At 40.1% G+C, this 22,691-nt stretch overlaps 1 protein-coding gene and 1 long non-coding RNA gene across 2 annotated transcripts in view; both read right to left on the bottom strand.

The window, feature by feature from the left end:
• The window catches only part of EIF2AK3 (eukaryotic translation initiation factor 2 alpha kinase 3), a 70,287-nt gene that overhangs the window by 36,700 nt on the left and 10,896 nt on the right, over positions 1–22,691 (bottom strand). The window contains exons 2-4 of the mRNA XM_025927309.2: positions 20,612–20,741; positions 2,097–2,291; positions 241–371 (exon numbers count right to left, since the gene is read on the bottom strand). Coding sequence (XP_025783094.1) covers positions 241–371; positions 2,097–2,291; positions 20,612–20,741 — 456 coding nt within the window. The remainder of the gene's footprint in view (positions 1–240; positions 372–2,096; positions 2,292–20,611; positions 20,742–22,691) is intronic.
• On the bottom strand, positions 6,865–18,075 carry LOC147582388 (uncharacterized). Its single transcript, XR_015249068.1, has 2 exons — positions 13,275–18,075; positions 6,865–13,010 (listed from the first exon to the last, which is right to left on the bottom strand). It is a non-coding gene; the product is annotated as an uncharacterized LOC147582388 (long non-coding RNA).

Here is a 22,691-nt window from a genome sequence, read left to right as displayed (position 1 = left end):
TGGGGCTCGAACCCACAAACCGTGAGATCATGCCTGAGCCGGAGTCAGATGCTTAACCGACCAAGCCACCCACGTGGCCCCCATGAGGCCATTTTTAATTTAGGGCCTACATTTCTCTTAACAGAGCTGTGTGTTTTTCGGGCAAGAAAACAGTTCAGGAAATTTCCATAAAGAAAAAAATCTGATAAATTTGGGTTTTGCTGAACTAATGATCAACAGCCACATCATCTGAATACATACTTCTCATTGCCACTGCGAGGTCCAACAGCTCTAACAGTTTTCTGGGAGCGCTGCAGAAGCAGGATGTCTTCTTGTTCCATTTCATCATTATCCCACTGGCGACAACCCAAAGCTGAGCAGATATACCTCACCTGAAAAGACAGATAGAAATTTTGTAAAGAATACATAAGTTACAGGAGATCGGAGATATTAAAAGAATCTATATAATTTATAAAAAAATTGTGGGGATCTGTAATACCCAAGTATTAAGAAACATCGGTTAGGCTACCAATTCCAAAAATGAGTTACTTAGAACTACAAAAGAAACAATAAATATTTCTGGAATTATTAAGGGAAAATCCTTATTTTAAGGATTTAGATAATTTTAGTTTTATTTGGGGGATTTTCAAGGATGATACACGAGAAGACATAAACGGTTGTGATCTCTTAGCAATAATTTCATTAACAAAAGTCCAGGTGTATTAAAAAAAATTGGCCTCAGAGTTCCCATATGATGGAAGAATTTGGTTTTTAAAGACGTAAATCTCTTTTAGTAGCCATACTATTTAAAAGTACCTCCTTCAAACCTTCATTAGAAAAACAAAGAAGGACTCTTAGTATGATCTGAGCTAAAATCTTCACAGAAAGAAGCACATGTGCTAGAATACCCGAATTTTGCAGCAGCACATCAAATAGAGAACCAGACGATAGGGGTCAATTCCACTGTCACAGAGATGAGAATACTGAAGGAGATAGAGGGTCACAAGGCCTCCTCAGTACAAAGCAGATGTGGGTAGTGGAGAAGGCAGAAAAGCATCTGCAAGAGCAAGAGGGGGCTATGGGCCTAACACTTAAGTAAGGAATCGTTAACGTGTGAGAAAGTCAAGGGGCAAAAGGTCATTTTTCTCTTCTTCCTTGTTCTAGTCTTAAGTCTATATACAAAATATTCACATATCAAGGTTAAGAGTTAAAAAAAAAAAAGATTTTTACCTTTCTTTAAAAAATCAATTTTTTTAATGTTTATTTATTTTTGAAGGAAAGAGAGACAGAGCATAAGCCCATAAGGGGCAGAGAGAGAGGGAGACACAGAATCCGAAACAGGCTCCAGGCTCTGAGCAGTCAGCACAGAGCCCGACGCGGGGCTCGAACTCACTAACTGTGAGATCATGACCTGAGCCGGAAGTCAGACACTTAACTGACTGAGCCTCCCAGGCATCCCAAGACTTTTACCTTTCTAAAAAGGATGTATTTAATTAGTTACTCCTAATAAGAGATTTATATTGTAAGACCAATCTTAGAAGCAGATGATGGTTATATCCTGAAACCTAACATTAGAGAGAGTCTGGGTCTTAATGGTATAACTTTTTCTGCACACAGACCTAAGTCAAATTGAACCTTGGAAATTTCTCAACTTTTAAAGTTTCAAGTTTTCTCATCTGTAAAATAAACACAACCTTCCTCTTGGATTACAGGATCAAACTAGATAAATAAGTAGTAATTATTCTTATTGGGATTATTATTAATATTTGGAGGGTTCTTCATCTGTCCAAATGGAAACAAGAATGTGTGACCTCTAGGAACATCATGAAGATTTCAATATAATGTATGAAAAACACAACTGACACACACTAGACCTTATTGATTCGTTCTCTTCCTCCTGCTTTTCCTGGCTCTGCTGTTTATTCTGTTGTCTCGGATACATTTAGTTTTCTTAATAATATTTTGCCCTTTCTACTTTGTAATTCATTTATTCAAACAAATAATATCCTCAGGGAAAAATAATAAACCTCAGCCAGTAATAGTATAGCTTATTAAGTTATTTCCTCTCGCCCTATTTATTCTGATTCCTCCCCAAATAATCCAACATTTTCACTCACCTTTCCACTATATGCACTGAGTCCGTAGGTAGTGAGAGACTTTCCTCCAACCAAAACAACATCGTCTCCAAATTTATAAGAAGATTCAAGAAGCGATTCAACTGTAAAAGGAACAGTTTCCATGCTCTCACGGTCCCGGTCCCACTGAAAGAGGTCTCCATCCAGGGAAGGAATGATCATCTTATTCCCAAATACCTAAAACAGAAGGCAAAATTTAAAAAAATATTTTTTATTTTAATGTTCATTTATTTTTGAGAGAGAGAGTGCAAGCGAGGGAGGGACAAAGAGAGGGAGACACAGAATCCAAAGCAGGCTCCAGGCTCTGAGCTGTCAGCACGGAGCCCAATATGGGACTCGAATGCACGAACTGCGAGATCATGACCTGAGCTGATGTCGGCCACTTAACCGACTGAGCCACCCAGGCGCCCCCAAAACAGAAGGTAAATTTTTAAAAGGGATCATAACTTCACAAGTAGTGACAAAGAGCTGGAGTCTTGAGCCTGATGTTCTCTAGCCTCCTTCTGAGCAGCATGTGGAGAGGCACAATTTATCAACCAAGAGCAACGTAAAAAGAGCTGCCAATCTCTCCTGGGGTCTACGCGTAACACTCTAGCACGGTTTTCTCAAACTTTGTTTGTGATGGGTGTCCCATAATGATACATGAGCTACCAAAAGAGTTTTGTGATCAAGTGAATTCAAGGAGAGGTTACAGCAATTCATATGCTAATATACAATACGTTTTTCTAGCAAACAGATAGTATATGCGGTATTTTCCAGACCAGTTTTATCCAGGGCAATTACTAGCATAGGCTCAGATCCACGGAACACAGGTCAATTCAAGCAGTATCCCATCTTTTATTTATGTTCTCAAATCTGCTATGAGCCGGAACCCTGGTAACAAAGCTTACTGATTTTATGCTCTTAGTTGTCCTTCCTTCTTTTAACAATGTGTATGGAGAGCCTACTATGAGCTGGGCATGAGTATGTTGCTTGGGGAGAGACCGCTGAGCAAAACAAATTAAAAAAAAAAAAAAAATCGCTGCCCTGTGGAGTTCAAACTCTGGTGTCAGGAGACAAACGACATAATGAATAATCACAGTATATGAGGTGATAAATAACACAGGAAAAAATAGAACAAGATAAAGGGAGACTAGAAACGTGTGTGGGAGGGGAGGGGGACTGTCAACAGGGAGCACAGGGTAGACCCTACTGAGAAAGTAACATGTGAGCAAAATCTAAACTTGGGCCAGTTAACCATGCTGACATCTGGGGAATAGCCTTTGCAAAGGCCATAAGGTGGAAGCACGCCCTCCACTTTGGAGGAAGCACAAGGAAGATGGACAGGCTATAGCGGGAAGGACCGAGGCATGGAGAGCAGGCCGAAGCCAAGAGATGTGATGGCTCCAATTAGGTTGATAGCACCAGAGGTACTGCAGGGTGTCAGATCTGGAAGGCCAAGCCCAGAGGAGCTCATGGGGGATTCCCTGTATAGTCTAAGCAAAAGAAAAGAGTTCAGGGTAACTCTAAAGGTTTTGGCTATGAACACCTTGTTTCTGGAGAATGGGTATTAGTGCATGGCTTTGTGACACTGACCTTTTGGTATTTAAAATATATACGATTTGACTTAACTTCAGCTCAGGACAACACTGTTTTCCTGATCATCCAGGCCCAAAACTTTAGAAAAAGAGAATATAAAAGAAGTATGGGTTTAATCAACAACAAAAAAATTGCAAATAAAATGTTGACCTTAACTTTTTTCTAACAAAATTTCTCTTTGTATTTCTTTGTTCCTCAATCCTATCATTAAAGAGATACTTACTTGAAAATGCCCATACTGTCACCAAAAGTGCTCACACATCCTCCCTCCCTCTAGCTCGGCCCCACCCCCTGGGATTCTAAAGGGCTGGTAGAAAACCACTATTCTAATCTACTTCTCTCTTTCATTTCCTAGTTCAAATCCTCGTACCTCCTGCCTGAACTATTATAACAGCCTCTTTACAGTTCTTAACTGGCAATTTCCTCAATCTAAACTCTACCTATCTTCTAGATTAATCTCTGAGTCAGAGTTAAGCTTGTTATGACATTATTCAAAAATCTTCAACAGTTCTGTATTATCTTATAAAGACCCCAAATCCTAAATCTGATATTCAAAGTTCTCTAAACATGACCTCAAACAGCCTTTTCTTCCTCCTTGTCTTCTACTATTCCCTACATGGGCAGAAATTGGGCATCACCACTTAAGCATAATTGTTACTGTTACTGTTTCAGTTATGTCATTGTCAATGTCATTTCTTCTTCCTGGAACACCTTCCTGTACCAAAAATGCCCACTGAAATCCTATCTGGCCTTCAAGTTAGCTTCATTTATGTTTTTGCTTTGAAAACCAAGAAAATTTTAGCAGTGTAAGACTGCTGACAAAAAAACTGCCCATTCCTTAGTACTGTACCTTGCTTTCTGCTCTATGAGCTGAGACAGCACTACATTCTCAAGAACTGTTTATTGTACCTCTAAGAAATACTTAACCCATATGCTAATGCTTCTACGCTTATGTTTACAACGTGTATACAGTGGCTGTGAAAGCAATACACCCAAACCTAGTGCCTGGGTTGTGTTATCCAATTCTGCTTCCCACCAAAGGAATCAAGGCTCCTCAGAGAAATGTCTGATTCCAAGGGCTGGGGCAGGGTAGGCACAAGATGAGACTTTAGAATCTTATTATTCTAGAGAGTAAGGATATGTTCAAACCAGATAGAAGTATACCATTCACCAAATCTGGTCACTGAGCAGAGCAATTTAAGGACCAAAATAATTGAGTACTGAATTATAATGTACTGAAGAAGAAAACAAAAAGAACTCGTGAGTCTATACTGATAACAAATAGATAAATAATACATGGGGGAGAAGGGAGGGCTGTTACTGCAATAAAATGCTAAGTGTCTACTGGCAAATATGACGGGAGGGGTGAAGTTAGAAAAATTAGCATTTTGCAACCATCACAGTAAAGACTGCATCAAGCAAAATTCAGCAATGGTGTTAAGTCTAAGAAGGTGGAAATTTTGATGAGGAGTAGGATATTTGCATGGTCTTAAAGTGTCTCCCCACGGACTGCTTATTAGTTACAAGAAACTAAAAATAGAAACAAAAGCAAAAAAACTCCAATAACTATTGAGTGGAGAATTTAGATAATACCTTGACCAGATGATCAAAATTAACATCATCAATAAGTGACAGATGTGATTCCCTAGGAGAGGACACATCACCTACTCAGTATTCTAAGCCAAGAATGTACAATCTAAATAACCAGGAAGCACTGGATAAGCACAAAATGAAGAAATGTCTATTTTTTTAAATAAAAGGGCAGAGAGACTGTATTCTTCAAAAATATCAATGTCAGAAAAGACAAAGTCTGTAGAAAAATCTAGATTAAGAGAGTCTAATGGGACAAATAAATGAACTACCTGACCCTAGACCAGAGGCTACACTAGAGGTAAAGGACACTATAAAAGACATCACAGGTATCTTTCGGAGATATTGTGGGTTTGATTCTACACCACCTCAATAAAACAAGTCAAATGAACTTTTGGTCTTTCAGTGCCAATAAAAGCTATGTTCACATTGTACTGTAGTTTACTAGGTGTGCAATCGCATTATGTCTAAAAAATAACATAATACCTTAATTAAAAAATACTTTATTGCTAAAAAATGCTAACCATCATATAAGATTTCAGCTAGTCACAGTCACTGATCACAGAACACCATAACGAATACATGACAACGTTTGAAATATTGCAAGAATTACCAGTGGTGACACAGAGACACGAAGTGAGCAAATGCTGTTGGAAAAACGGTGCCGACAGACTTGCTCAATGCGGGGTTGCCGCTAACCTGCAATTTGTAAAAACAGTATCTGTAAAACACAGTAAATGAGGTATGCCTGTACTAGGTCAACTGATAAAATTGAAAAATACAGACATTAAAGTATCGACATAACTTTACGAAGTTGATAACTATGCTGTGATTATGTAAGAGAATATCTCTATCAGGAATACAAGTGAAGCATTTAGAACAAAAGGCCATGATGGATAGCTGATTTATCTCTACACGTTTTAGGGGGGGAAAAGTGTGTAGGAGGGGTAGGGGGAGGAAAAAAGAGAGAAAGAGAGACAACTGAAATGATAAAGCAAACAAGATTTGGGGTAAGTAAATCTGGGTATATAAAGGTTGGCCCTTTCTTTTTATTGTTATCATTTTTATTCGTGCAACTTTTTGTAGTTGGAAATTATTTCTAAAGAAGAGGTCAAAAAGAAAAGAAAGGTAATAAAATCTTGCAGGAGCTCTGTAATTAAACTCAGAAGGCGACACCATTAGCAAAGGTTCATCTTGATTCTGGGTATTTAAAGATCTCCAACTCTTACTCTTTATTGACAAACATTTGATTTTAAATAAATTCTTGAATGGCACCAGTATGTATACCACCTCATATGACCTCAGAGTTTTCACATTACTATTTTATCCATTTTTTTTTTTAAGTGTGTTTATTTTGAGAGAGAGCAAAGACACGGGTGTGCGTGTGACTTGGGGAGGGGCAGAGAAAGAGGGAGAGAGAATCCCAAGCAGGCTCCTCACTCACTGCCAGCACAGACCCTGACATGGGGCTCGAACCCAAAACCGTGAGATCATGACCTGACCCAAAATCAAGAGTCAGACGCTTAACCGACCAAGCCACCCAGGCACCCCTATTCTTTGCTTTCTTATTTTACTTTTTAAAAATTAAAACTTTCCTTTTTATCTTTTGTAGAATGTCCAACTTGAAGTTGTCATTAAGAGCGGATTTAGGTCATTAGTATACATACCCTATAAAAACAATATGTAGGCAATATGATCTCCCATTCTCCCATTTTGAATTACCTATCAGTTAGAAAATCAAGTATTTACTGTTGTCTCCCTTTCGTATTATGTTAGGTATTCTCTATCCTATTTACTAGAATAGTAAATTCAGATTATGATAAAGTTAAAAAATGGGTAGTTCGGTCGTCAGGTCAAGTCAACAGCAGCACTAGTTAAGGACAAACAGGGAAAGCAGGTGTGCATCACTACAAGAAAGAGGAAGAGGGGCTAGAAGGTCTGTAGTAAACAGATAACACTTATTTTGACTTGTTTCCTCTTCCATTAACAACCTCTTTTCTCCTAAAACACTAGCAGATCCTTAAGAAACACAATGGCTCCTCAGGGCAAAAAATCAAAAACTAAAAAACCGCTAACAAAAAACTGCCCAACTAATACAGATTAAAATTCGTTTCTGTTTTAAAGATGATCTATATATATGCCTCCAAATGTAAAAGAAAACAAACATCCTGCTATTAAAAATATGGTTTAGGGGCGCCGGGTGGCTCAGTGGGTTGTGTCTGACTTCGGCTCAGGTCATGATCTCACAGCTTATGAGTTCGAACCCTGCATCCAGCTCTGTGCTGACAGCTCAGAGCCTGGAGCCTGCTTCGGATTCTGTGTCTCCCTCTCTCTCTCTGCCCCTCCCCTGATCGTGTGCACTCTCGCTCTCCCAAAAATAAACATAAAAAAATCTTTAAAAAATATGGTTTAGTGCTCGCTTTGGCAGCCCATCTACTAAAAAAATTATACACATATATACATATATATATGGTTTAAACAACCAAGAAGATTTGAGGTGATTGACCATATTGAGAAGAACTGCCTTATTTTAAAAGTTAGACGTTCAACAGCGTTAACTCAGTGAGAAAAGTGCAAGACCCAAAACAACAACAAAAAGCATTCTATGATTCAGGACATCATGTCGTATTTCTAGATCGTGATTTTAAAAGCTCACTTTGAAAGAGCTGCTCTTCACTAATTGGCTGCTGATGAGTCATACCCATGGCCGCTAACCTTTGCACTGATCTTTGTAGAGTCTTTCAGGCTGCATATGTGAAAGCAGATGGTGCTTTTCCTTGAGAGCCACAAGAAATGATGTATGCATGCGGTTCAGGTAGTGAGATGACATCACCCCTCACAAGAGCATTACCTCACCCTCCCAGCATAGGAATGAGTCACTCGATAGTCAGCTGCAAATCTCTTGGTAGAAAAAAATGTAGGTTACGGTGATGCATTTTTACATCCCACTGATTCGTCTCTGCAAGCAGCTATTTGTTCTGATTCGCTGCTCTGCTTCTCACACTAATTGCGTGACTTGCTTCCTCCATCAGTCACTTTTTAAAAATATAAATTCTTGTTGTTTTATGGTTTCCAACCCCCCCCATTTGTTTTTTCCTGTGCATAATTTTAAAATGAAAGGTTGTCACACTGGTGGGCAAACTCAGTACCGAAGAGCCAATCAAGATCTTTATCCATGCAATCGCAAAGCAGTAGGGTGAAATAATTCAATTTCTATTTCTGAACAAAACCTAAATGGCATAATGAATACCAGTGGCACATGTAATCAGGGAGTGCTATTTGAAATCAGAATGTGAAAATAAGAATTCCATTTCCAAGTGACAGGAGGAACTTCAACCGAGAAAAATGTAGGAAGTGCTACTACTCCAACGAATATAACCAGAAATAAAAACAAAAATTCTTCTAATTACATAAAATATATTTTTTAATTTGGTTCTTCCTTCTTTTTCTAGGTACCACGCACCCACCACCGCCACGGACACATATATTTTCTGGGGTACATTCAACTTTAACTTATTCTGAACGTTTTGAAACATGTAAAATAGAAAGAGACTAATAACCCCCCATGTATCTATCACCCAGTTTCAACAATTACCAAATTTTGCCAATTGTTTCGACTGTTCCCCACCCACCCACTACATATACTTGTTTACTAGAATGATTTAAAGTAAATCCCAGACATCATGCCATTTCACCTACAAACATTTCAGTATTTATTGCTGAGAAGTAACTACCCTGCCGATATCACATTTAACAGAATTGAGAGTAATCCCTTAAAATCATCTAATATTTAAATCTCCTTGACTGTCTCAAAGATGTACTATACAATTGGTTTGCTCCAACAAGGAACTCAAACTCCACATATTACATTTGATTCTTTTTTTTTCCCCACAAGAACCCTTTAACTCCCTTTTTCACGCACTGATTTGCTTGAGACACCAGACTATTATTCATCCTATAGAATGTCCCACAGCCTGGAGTTTGCATGTCATTTAATTTGTTCTTTTGTCCCATTTTCTGAAAAGTGTGTGATTAGACCTGGTGCTTTGATCTGATGCAGGTTGGATTTTTTTGATAAGAGTACTTCATAGGTGGTGCTGCATACTTCCTATTACATTGAAGGCCAGCCAACTACAGCTTATAAACCAAATCTGACCCACTGCCTGTTTTTATCAGTAAAGCCTGATGGGAACACAGTCACACCTATTCATTTACGTACTGCTTTCTTACTACAACTGCATAGACCATCTGGTCCACAAAACCCAAGATATTTACTCTCTAGCCCTTTACAAAAAAATTTGCCAACCCCTGTGTTATGTCATATTTGTTACTATTATTCATCAGTAGATTTGGAGGAGTCAGCCTGACCCCTCCATTTTAAAGTGTTCAATCAACTTTTCACCATTTCAGTATCAACTGATGACCTATTATTTCAATAAAGGGAATAAAACAATGATTTCTAATTTTATATTCTTTCTGAATTTATTAGCAAGAACTTTCCCTCGTGTAGTTTTGGAAATGGGATTTACATGCACTATTACTTTCTCAAGTAGAGAACATTAAACACTTTCAAATCCAAAAAGTTGCATCCAGTGTGTTCCCTAACTCAGAAAGAGGGAAAAAGAACATGCTGGCCCTGAGAGCTACAAAACCCAAGTCCCAAGTACAAGTTTAAGAAGCAATAAAGTGAAAAGGGAGGAGAGGGTAAGCAAAAGGGGTGATAAGAAGCATGTGGTAAGACTCAGGCTTATCAACAGTAGAGATAAGGAAGAATGAACACAGCCTGTAAGGGAAAAGGAAAAGGAAAAAACGATTCTAGAATATTCACTAAAAGGGCACACATCTCTGTCCCACCTCAAGAACTCCAAGCATCTCCAGAATAATGCAAGAGCTGATGCTTCTAATGATGACCTCAAGGACTAAAAAGATAAAATTCACGAAGACTGGGAAGATGTAAAATACATGAAAAACACTCCTTCGGAAGCGTTAACTTGTTGACTTTTTTTTGTTATATGGAAACCCCTTTTTCCCTGAACAATTCCTTTGCTGGCCATGCTAGCTGTTTTGCTAACCTAGGTAGGGAGACAACAGCAGGCATCCAACATATGAAATGGAGCCGGGCCCTCGGGGTGATGAATGCACCTCCTCCAGCCTCATTCCTGGGTCCCTGCCTTCGCCTACTGCTTGCTACGTGACCTTGGACAAAAATTAACACTGCACCGTTTTACAAAACTTCTCACGTTAACTGACTGCACTTGATCTGCAACTTCAGTCTCCCCAGCTGTTTTAAAAGGTGTGCCTTTTGGTTCCCAGACCACTGATGTTTCTACTGCTTTGGGGATCTACAGGCCTCCTGCTTTTCCCCACTCCTGTCCCTGTTCCCCCCAGTTCCTCTACAGTCAAAACAGAAAGGGATTTGGACACTCTCTAGAATTCAATTAAGACCAAAGGAGGATGTCGTGGTCAACGAGGAACAGGTACAGAGAGGGAGAGCAGGAGCGCGTTGACACGTGGTGAGTTCCCAGAGACTGAGAGGGCTCTCCAGGTAGAGATGTTAAGGAGGCATTTGCCTGAGTCGGTCTTCAGCTCAGAGGAGAGGTCTGAGCTGAAGAGAAAACTTAGAACTGCTGCTGTCATGGGAACAGAGGCACAACCCCCTTGAAAGAGAGTAGGGTGAGAAGATGACCCACACCCAAACTTCTAGAATTCTAACATTTAAAAATCCCGGCAGAGTGATGAGTCAGGGGAGACTGAGAGAAAAAGGTGCCTCAAGTCTACTGGCTTTAGTAGGATTTTAGGGACTCTCCTGTTTTCTTCCAGGTTCTGTTAGTTGGTGTGAATACTTTACGAATGTTTATATATATAAATACTTCCCCAGTTTGAGATGACTGGATTGAAATACAAATGCCTCACTGAGACAACCTTTTGATTCATCAGAGTCTCACTGAAAGTCTCAAAGCAAAAAAGAATGTCAAGAAATGCTTTCCGTTTTGACTATGGAGGAATCTCTCCCACTTAAAATCCGTCAAGGGCTTCTGATGGCTCAGGATAAAATCCAAAATGTTCAACACAGCTTACTAGACCCAGTATGACCTGGCCCTGGCCCTGCTCAGCAGATTCATATCTGCGACTGCCCCCAACCCTTGTCTTTGCTGCCTTTCCTCTCCTTCTCTCAGCTCCTTGAGCACACTGTGATAATTCCCACCGCAAGGCCACCACATGGGCTACTGCCTCTCCCAGAGCAGTCTCTCCCCACCCCTCTGCCCATCTCTTGCCTGGACAGCTCCTTGTCCTCTTAGATCTCAGCTGTAAACTGAGATCCCTTCCGGGGAGACTTCTCCGGCCTCCTATCCAGGCAGGTCGGGCACCTTTGCGAAGGCTCTCTAGGTTCCACCCTTCCATGTGGCAGTTACCACAACTCAATTACATTACTTATGCTGTGATTATTTCATATCTGTCTCCCCAGCTGGCTCCACAAAGTGCCACATGAGTTCCACGAGGGCGAGGGTCTCATCTATCCTGGGCACCGCTGTACCCCAGTGCACACCCTGTCAGGCTCCCATGGCACTAACGATAAGTTCTGTTTTGGATGTGTTAAGTTCAGGTACCTTTGACTTTTCCACTAGGGATGTCTAAGAGGCAGTTAAGTGCTCACAATCTGCTGAGCAGCATGCAAAGTCTGCTACGTACATGATGTCTTTCAGCAATTATTCTGGATAAAGCACATTAAGAATTATGATTATTAGTACACAAAACACAAATACATTGGTAAGTACTGAAATATTTCAAAAAGCATGAAGCATCGGAAAGAGGGCAAGGAGAAGTCCAAAGATCTAGGGTTGAGTCTCAGCTTTACTACATCAGACACATCTCTGACCCATTGTGAGCCCTAATTTTCTAATCTGAAAAACAGAGGCTAGTAAGAGTATTTATTTTACGAGGCTATGTAAGGCTGACATATGAATGGGTTTGGCATCACTTTGCAAACTACGAAGTACTAATCAAACAAGACTTGTTATGTAAACGTAATGCTATTTTGAACCTCAATGTAATTCATGTGTGTATGCGTATATACGTATACTTATTAAAAGTGTTTAAAACAAAAATATAAACTCTTAATCTGAATACTTGTAAATTCATCCTGAACCTTCTTTTATTCTCTATAAATAAACTTCAGAAATAACTAAGGTTCATGAACACCAGATTTCAAAAGTTTCCAAAAAGCCTTTAGAATTTAAATAGCTGCTCCAAAAGTAAATTCACGGAGAAAGTAGAGAGCTTAATTATGCCATGTCAATTATTTCTTTCCCAATCCTGGATTTACAACCCCCATTTAAAAACAAAGCCTTGGGGGGCGCCTGGGTGGCTCAGTCAGTTGAGCGTCAGACTTTTGACTTCAGCTCAGTTCCTGATCCCGGGGTCTTGGGATAGAGCCTCGCGTCAGGCTCCATGCTAAGCACGGAGCCTGCTTAAGATTCTCTCTCTGGGTGTCTGGGTGGCTCAGTCAGTTAAGCATCCAACTCTTGATTTCAGCTCAGGTCATGATCTCACAGTTCACAGGTCCGAGCTCCATGTTGGGCTCTGCGTTGAAGGCACAGAGTCTGCTTGGGATTCTCCCTCTCCCCCTCTCTGCTTCTCTGTGTTCTTTCTCTCTCTCTCTCTCTCAAAAGTAAATAAACATTAAAAAAATAAGATTCTCTCTACCTCTACCCCTCTTCCCTGCTCTCTCTCTCAAATAAAAAAACAAAACCAGGGGCGCCTGGGTGGCGCAGTCGGTTAAGCGTCCGACTTCAGCCAGGTCACGATCTCGCGTTCTGTGAGTTCGAGCCCCGCGTCAGGCTCTGGGCTGATGGCTCAGAGCCTGGAGCCTGTTTCCGATTCTGTGTCTCCCTCTCTCTCTGCCCCTCCCCCGTTCATGCTCTGTCTCTCTCTGTCCCAAAAATAAATAAACATTGAAAAAAAATTAAAAAAAAACAAACAAAAAAAACAAACAAAAAAAAAACAAAAACAAAACCAAAAAACCAAAACCTCAAAACTAAATAAAGATGAATTCAATATAAGAATTAAATATATCAAACTGTTACCAGTCTTAAATTTACCAGAAATCTCTATCAACCCTAAAATTCTCTTTTATCACATAGACATTCTGAAGGACTGTAAAGTACTTTACTGATCACAAAGATGAACAATATTAAAGTTAACAGGCATATTTTTGTATATTTTAATTCTTCAAAAATGATATACTATATATGGAACATAAAATGATAACTTTTAATAAACCAAAATGAGCAACCTACCAAATGACTAGGTACCAGAATTAAGTATTTGTGACTTTAAGAGAAAAAAAATGTTGAAGCATTGTGCTAAGGAAACACTTTTTTTTTTCCCCCTGAAAATACTGAAATTGCTGTGATGGGGAAAATGAAGGAATCTTTTTTGCTGAAAGTGTTCCTGGGCATCGTACCTCACAGACTAAGGAAGGGGGCATGGTTAACAACTAATTAGATGATCTAACACGAGGGATTATGAGAACTTTCAGCAGATCTGGGTATTAGTCAGAGAAGGCATCCCACGTGACATGCTTAAGAGGAAATGTTTTGTTTTTTGCTTAAAAAAAAAAAAGGAAATGGAGAAAAAAACAAATCCCGAAGCAATGTGTTATTAGTTATCATCAACAATTGTGAATTAATGCCCAAGAGCATTGAGATACTACATAGAAATTATTTAATTCATTCATTCTTTCTTTCCTCAACCTATAGTGAACCTATAGAACAAAATACCTCAAGGAAAACTATCAGACTCACTTTGTAAGTGTACTTTTTGCATTCATGATGAAAAACACAGATTTCAGTAACTATCTCTGCCTTCATTTAGATCATTATACATTCATGAAGTAGATAACGTGCATGCAAAGTCAATTTCCTAAAAAATAGGGTCAAATCAATTTCTCACTCGGCAACATGCATGCTAGAGTAAACTAGTTTACTTCACAGCAATGCTTTCAGCCGTGCGAAGGGATTAATAAAACAAAATTGAATCAAAGCATGGTTTTATTTCTATAATTAAAAGAAAAGCAATTAACCTAAGCAATTATTTACATATTGGCTTGCTACATGACTGAACAGTGACTTTTCCAAATAAACCGCAGTCTTCAATGACACAGTCAGGCTCAAAATATGCTAGTTTGTGTACAAATGAGAAACTGCAAAATGACCGGACATCTTTCAGTGTAAATTAGAGAACCTTTAAAAGAGATCACCGATCCTCTTTTAATAAAGCACCACTCAAAGGGTCTACTGATGGATTCTTTGTGAACAAATCAAGTTAACCATTAAAAGTATGCCTTTTCTAAAGGATCCCCCTACCTACGAAGGCCTTTCTCAATGAATGCATTCTGCTGAGGGGTGGGGAGGAGGCTGGAAAGCTCCAGTATCATAGCTGTCTGTTTCTGCACCTGTCTGAAACAGAAAGGCGGTGTCCCTTGGGGAGAAACATGCCAAAAATAAGATAAAACCCCAAACTCTAAGTATAGACTTATAATAGGGTTGTTTGTTCTTTGTAAGAGGGGGAAGAAAAAAGGCATTTTAACAGAAAACTGAAACAAAAAAACAAATATGGTATCTCTAAATAAAGAAAAGGTAAAGGTATTATCTCAGGAGAAACTAGTTACATGTATACAATTATGCATCCTAAATAAAGATAAGGAAGGTCTTTGTAATTAGGAATATGTTCCAAGACATAGACAAATAGATAGTTCAAGGATATTATATCTACTTAGATTTGGTGAAGTGTGATCCAAGTGTCACCCAGATACCCCAAAGCAAAACTATGCTAATACACTACAAAACAAAATTTAAGACAACCAATGAGGAACCACAGCGAAATCTCTTTAGTGCTTTTTCAAGGTTTAATCTGCATATAAATAACCAGAGGAAAGCAAATCAGACTTCACTTCAGGTGGTCCTTCGAAAAATTAAAAACAAAATTCTCAGCTATTATCATAAGCATTAGGCTTAGAACTTAGGGCACAACTGTTAAAGCTGATGGAGTGAACTTAGGTTTACCATTTATTCTCTCTCTCTCTCTCTCTCTCTCTCTCTCTCACACACACACACACACACACACACACACACACACACCCACCAGTTTTAGCTTGGTTTATTATCAGTATTCTTTTGAGAAAGTTTGTAAATTACCTAGTCAAGAGGAAATAATGGTAAATCAGATCAGGCATCTCAACCACCCTGCAGCACACAGGTGATCCTAAATATTATATAATATTGTTTTTAATGGAGCTGTCAATCTCTCCTATCTTGTATGTTAATTTTTTCATTGACATAATAAAAACACCACTAAAAGAACGTAATATACTATTTTATATGCCCTTTACATTAGAAAAGTTTAAGGACAATATCATCAGAGCAGGCCAGGAGGCAATGAGATATGCACCTAATGGCAATTTCTAATGAATTTGTGCTTTATTTTTTAAAGCCTTAAATGTGGTTAAAAAAAAAAAAAAAAAAAAAAAGGGAAGTTGAAAACTTCCTCTCGATAATTTGGGAGTTTCATGTATCTGATGCTACCTGATTCCTGAAGTTACAACAATCTTTAGGATTTAGTGTAGTCCCATAATTTTACAGAGAAGGAAATTAAAACTCTGCTGAACTGAAGAATTTAGCCAGGCCACATAGTCAGTGAACAGAAGAATCCAAAGGAGAACTCAGGTCCCTGAGTCCCAGCCCCTCCTCCACAATCCCACACAGCATGAGAAGTTCCTGTGTGGCTTTATTTTATTATTCCAGCAAAAGTGCATGTGATTCATCACTGACTGCTCTATCATTAATAACTTTAAAATTATTTAAACAGTCAGGGCACCTGGCTCACTCGGTTGGTAGAGTGTGCGACTTTTGATCTTGGGGTCACGAGTTTGAGCTTCACGTTGGGAGTAGAGATTACTTAACACATAAAAGTTAACAAAAATTATTATACAGTCTATCAAGTTCTCTTCATTAGATTCATAAGTAGCTTTACCGATTGCTGTACAGGGAATACACCTTCCCCGGCCTTCTGGGTTTCATCTGTTTCTTCTTCATACCTTTTTTTTTTTTTTTTTTTTTTTTTTTACATTTATGTATTTTTGAGAGACAGAGAGTGAACAGGGGAGGGGCAGAGGGAGAGGGAGACACAGAATCCAAAGCAGGCTCCAGGCTCTGAGCTGTCAGCACAGAGCCCAGGCGGGGCTCGAACCCGTGGACCGTGAGATCATGACCCGAGCTTAAGTCAGATGCTCAACCAACTGAGCCACCCAGGCGCCCCTCCTTCATACCACTCTTGATGAAAGCTTAGAGAGACTGCCATTCTAATACAGGAGTCCCCAAATGGGGTCATGGATCTATCTATTGTCACCTGGGTGGCTTTGGCTCTATCTCCAGGCCAGTTCCTTCCACCTGCTGTATCTACCCCTCCTCCCTACACTACCCTTCCCTACCAAACGCTGAGCTTCAGAAAGAGAAAATTAACTATTTCTCACAAAAAGTTAGGGACCTTCGTAAAATATTTTATCAGATGCATTTAAAAAGGTATAGTAACTCTGTGTGTCATATTTAGGGCACTTCAAATAGCAGTTTTTGAGCCTCTTTTTGCGGCATTTTGTCCAACTTGTGAACACAACTTGTAGCTGTTGAGCCACGCACACCCCACTGAGTACCAGAGGACTCAAGCTCACGCTACATTCCTGTTTGCCTTCCAAATATTCTTATACTATTTCTATCATACACTAGCTCAGCAATTCTCAAACTGTGGCCTGTGGATGCTCTTACAAGTGCAGAGAGTCAAAAAGTTCTGCGGCGAAGGTGTTACTTGCTTTCTCACTGGGGTGGTATCCGCACTGATGGTATAAAAGCAATGGTGACTAACACTGGCAGCGCCTTAGCACGCCATCGAGCACCCAACCACTGGTCACTGCGTTTCTCACCAGCACACACTTGCGGCAAAAAGAGAGAGAGAGAGAAAGAAAGAGAAAAGTTTCACTCAGGAATGTTCCGGTGAAGTGATAAAAAGTTGATTTCATTCATTTGGGACCTGAGTACACGTTTTCACTCTTCTGGCGTGACTGCCGAGGACACACTAGCACTTTAGCCACACGCTGAATGAAACACGTCTTGAGGAAAAAGCGCTTGTGTGACGGACTTTGGGGGCTGTTTGTTCACAGGGCGCCATTTCTACTCGAAAAATTGAGGGGATGTGATGGTTATGAGAGCTGGGTACCTGTCAGACATTTTCTCAAAAATACACAAAGTGAACCTCTCACTGCAAAGAGAACAACTGACCATATTTGTGGGAAAAAAAAAAAAAAACCAAAAACCAGTTTTCAGATGAAAATTCGAATTTTGGAAAACCTGTATCTACCAATGTAAGCTCAATAGTTTCCCAGTACTTAACTATTTTTCTGATGAGATCAGTGGTGACAGTAACACATTTAAAAAAAAATTTTTTAAATTTACATCCAAGGATAATAACGAATTTGATCTTTAAATATTCTATAAAGAAATGTGTCAACATCTGGAAGATCTGTATAACTCACTGGATCAATATTTGCCAGATGATGTTAGAACATCATGCATGAGTAAAAGGCAAGACAGACAAATGGATGTTAATGTAAAAGAGTACAAAATGTTCATTGATACGGTTTCAGATTCTACAGTGCAACTAACCTTTAAGAAACTTCCATGTGTTTTGGTAGAGTATCAAAAAAGAATGACCCAATCATCTGAAGAGGCTTCTAAAATACATCTCCCTTTTCTAGCCACGTATATGTATGTGCCTGGATTTTCTTCTTCATATAGTTCAGCCAAAACAACAATGCAACACAATGAGCGCAGAAGCAGATATGAAAATCCAGTTATCTTCTGCCAAACCGGAAAGTAAAGAGACTTATGAAAATACAAAACAAAGCCATGCTTCTTACTAAAATATTTTTAAACTGGAAAATAGTCTTCATAAAAATATGTTATTTATGCTCTCATCCAATGGGTTCATTTTTTAAAATGATTTAATGACAACTCTTTTTAAAACTTCTTTGAGCAGCCTGAGTTTGTAAAGGGGAGGTGCACACAGGATGGAGAAATGGCTCCAAAGCCCGAAGAATGGAGTATGGTCAGGCAAGGCTCGGTTTAATCCCAGCTTTATCGTCTAATCGGTCTGCAATTTCAAGCAAATAACTTCTCTGAGCTTCAGCTTCCTCTTCTACAAAATGACCCTAACACATCGGCCACAGGAGGATCTTTGTGAGGATCACACTGTGTGTAAAGTACCTAACGTGTATATTACAATGCCGGTAACAGTGTTGTTGTCATTAGCGTTATCTACATAGAGAACACGTAGTCTCAAGAAATAGTCTCAAGAACTTGCGGCAGCCGTAAAGTCTAGAAAACCTATTATGTTATCCCAGATGGGCAGTATCTTTTGATTTTCTGTTCTCACAAAATAGAAAATGAAAATCTAGGTCTGAAAAGAGGCCTCAGGCTTCTTCCCCTGCATGGAAAGTGGCCAGTGAGCTTTTCATTTACTGTTTCAGGGTGACACAGTGAAACTTTGGGAATATGCTTGAGATTCAACATTTCAAAGTATTTTATCCAAAGGGTCTAAGGTTGGGGGTACGTGGGGAGGAAAGCACTTAAAACAAGAGAGCCCTGATAAACCACAGGAAATGAGAAAGTTGAACTGTACCTAAGAAAACAGCTAACGTAACTTAAACCCACTCAATAGCGCTCAGGGCATCATAACTATTTGCATTCTACTTTGTCACACCATGCAATTTATCTTTCGTTCGTGAGTATATTTTAGTTTGCAAACACACACATGCTTTGTACCACCACAACACACTGTAATATTACCTCAGATGTAAACAGCTTACAATCTTCTGATTTTGCTGATCATCTTTTTATGTCTAGTTTAAAAATAAAGCAAAACATGCATACCCAAGCATAATCCCAGCAGAACACAAATCAATGAATGTTTCGCTTGAGTAGTAATTCATCTGAATATTATACCTGATTCACGTTATTGTAATTTATAATAAAATTGCTATTTATATTAATAATTCACAATACAACAGAAGTTCAGTATTCTCAGATTTTTTTCAGCACACTGTACCATCTGATAAATGGTAAGCACTATGAAAACCCAGTGAGGGCTCGGCACACACAAATGTGGAGGCGGGGCAATTTCCCAAAGCACCTGCCTGGGTGCTCCAGGAAGGAATCCAGGCTGGGTTTATTAGAGTGTAGCTGGGTCACTGGTAGCAGTTTTTTCATCAGAAAATTCCATCAACACTAATCAGGTCATTCTTAAGCCCCTCATGTTAGGTTTTGTCCTTTCCAAATTTGATACCAACTGGAAAGCTTTTTGAAAGGGAACAGTTGGTGACGAAAGAGAAAAAAGAACACCCACAGGGAGTGTCCCAGAGGAGCAGCCTGGTAAGATAGGAGGCTTGAGAGTATTCTGGAAAACAGAGGTGACTGCTTTCGTGTTGGCAGTCACAACTCAAGAGAGGGGCTTATTTTACATGACTTAAACAAGAGAATAAAGCTCTAGAAAAGGACAGAGACTTAATCTATCAGAGTCAAGACGAACGGTGAGAAAAAGAAATTTCCCTCATTTAACCAGCACCGCACCCAACCTCATCAAAGTAAGCGGTGTCCTCACTTACTGATGAGGACACTGAAGCTCTGCGGAGCTGTGTCGCCTGCTCAAGTCTTGGAGTCATGTGCCATAAGACTTTCAGAAGCACGGTTTCTTTTTTTGTTTTTGCAAGTAATCAAATTTGTCTAAAATTACATTCAAAGAAAATGTCGTGCTTACCATTAGCGTATACACTTGAGGGAAAATGTAGGGAATAATTTATGGGATTTTGCCGCATGTATTTCTAACTATTAAGATGCAGTTAAGATACTTTTATTTGTTATTATTCCTAGGCACCTTGTGACAATAATAAGGCGGAAGAAACGGTGATCATGTTATAGCTCAGATAAAGAGCTATAGTGATACAGCAGACAGTATTCTCAGTTACTCATTTATATGATTAACTCCTTTAATGTTCAAAACAATCCTAAGAAGCAGAAGACATTACCCACTCATTTTACAGGAGGGGAACTGAGGAACAGCAAAGTTAGGTAATTGCCCCAAGGGGACACAGCTCGCAAAAGGCAGGTAGACCTCACACCCAGGCCATTAGGCCCTGAGCCCCAGCTCTCTAAGCAAATGCAGACTACAAGTGTCAGCAATCATTATTAACTGTTTCCAATCAATATGTAATAGAAAATCCTTACCTCTGGTTTGCTGAGGCTGGATGAAACCAAGGAGCCGGATCCCACATCCAAATCCCACTGTTTTTTACCACGATTCTCAGGATCCAAGGCAGCAATTCGCCCATCTAAAGTGCTGATAATCACTAATGATCTATAAATGTAAAAAAATAATAAGACAAAGTTTAAAAGATGTGTACGATATTGGGCACTGACTGCATACACTGGAAAGAACACCAGGCCGTCTCAAGGCCTGGGGGAGGAGGGTCCACCTCCTCACAAACACAGTCTTGCTACTACTATCTGTCTAAAGCCCACCAGGCTCCCTGCAGTATGTCCTCTATCTGTTTCTATCCCTTGTGAAGAGCTCCAGACTCCCAGGTCACCCCTCGTCCCCACACTGTAATCTCCACATGGAACTCAACATTCCCGGTTCTGCCGTCTTTTTCCCTTCCCTGAGCCCTGAAAGCCTTAACCCCGAAACACAGTTTTCCCTGAATGTTCACTTGCCTTCTTGCTGGAGTAGAAAGCCAGCTCTTCCTGAGGACACTGTTTCCGGAGCAAAGAGAATTCTTTTTTCCAAAACCCTTGACCCTCGGGCCCCGTGACAGGGTAGGCGCACTCCTTGCGCCTCATTGCCATCTCCACACTATTTCTCTCCTCTCGAAAACTCCTCAGGATCAGACTGCCCCACCCATTACCCCTCCTAGTAATTGTCCACTGACCCTTGGGCCACTAGCCTCACTCTTTGAGGATTTCAGCTCCTGGTTTAACTGTCACTGTTAACACGTTCTTTGGGTTTTCATTATCTGTTTACCTTGCCTCAACCACTGCCAAGGTGAGACCCTAGCCCTTGGCATTACCAATCACCGCATCTCCCCTGCCCCACTGAAATTTCAAGCATTCCATCCTCTGCCACCAACCCCTCTTTCCCGCTTATTTCCTCTACTTCCCCGATTCCCACAAATCTCTGACCCCACCAGGGATCCTGTCACTTTGACCTTGAGCTTCACTACCATTATGCCCTCACCTCTTTCTTACCCAGTGTAAATTCCATAGTCCTTCATTTTAAGCACTTCCTAGCTTCCTAGCTCCCCCCACCTCTACTCCCTGTCCCCTCTCGCTTGTCACACTTGACTGGCAGAACTTCAACCCCGGTTAAATCCAACGTTTTGCATTTTCTCACTCGCTTCCGTGCAGTTGAATGTGGCCAAAGAAAAACATAACCATGCTGACTGGGCTCACTTTAATCACGACCACCAACGTGGAAGGGGCTATTAATGATGCTCTGCCATCACAGCACACTACTCTGGTCTGTATGCTCACCCACTGTCCTAGGTTGACAATGTCATTTCTCCTTTCTCCTCAACTTCTAACACTAGCTCTTCTAAGCTCAGGCATCTCGGGGACAGATATAATCAAAAGAAATCCCACCATCACATCTCTCAGTTTATCAGCAAGGGACCCAAGAATTCTACCTACCCTGCTATCACTGCAGGTGAACTGTTCATTCATGGTTCCACCCACTACCGACGTTTCTGTTTAGAAAACAGATCTCTCTTTGCCAGTCCTCACATCTCCTGTCTTGCTCTTACATCAGTCATTCCCCCTCTACCAGAGCATCCTTGTCAGCATTCAAACCTGGTATTATTTCCCCCAACTTAAAAATGAAACCAGTTAAACAAAATGAACCCTTTCTCCTCTCTAGCTTCCATCCACTCCTTGCCTGCCTCTGGAACAAAACTCCTTGAAAGAGTTCTTCTATATTCTCTCTCCAAATCCTCTCCCCTTTTTCTGTCTTAAATTATTCCTAATCAACATTTTGCCTCTGCCGCTCCACTTCAAAGATTCTTGTTGGGGTCATTAAAAACCTTCATACTGAAAAACCCCATGGTCAGGTCTCCGTTCACTTGACCCTCTAGCAGCACCCGACCAGTGCCTTCTCCTTGCCCTTCGTGAAACGCACTCTTCATGCGGCTTCTAAGATCTGATTTTTTTTCTTAGTTGTACGCTACTCTTCCTCGGTTTCGCGTTCTGGTTCTTTCTCATCTCTTCTAGCTCTTAAAGTGTTCTCTACCCCCATGTACTTCATCTGATGGTCTCA

Source organism: Puma concolor, chromosome A3, assembly GCF_028749965.1.
Source record: "Puma concolor isolate L17-30 chromosome A3, mPumCon1.1.hap2, whole genome shotgun sequence".
NCBI classification, from domain to species: domain Eukaryota; kingdom Metazoa; phylum Chordata; class Mammalia; order Carnivora; family Felidae; genus Puma; species Puma concolor.
Note: the sequence above shows the minus strand (reverse complement) of the source record. Positions and strands in the feature narration are given on the sequence as shown.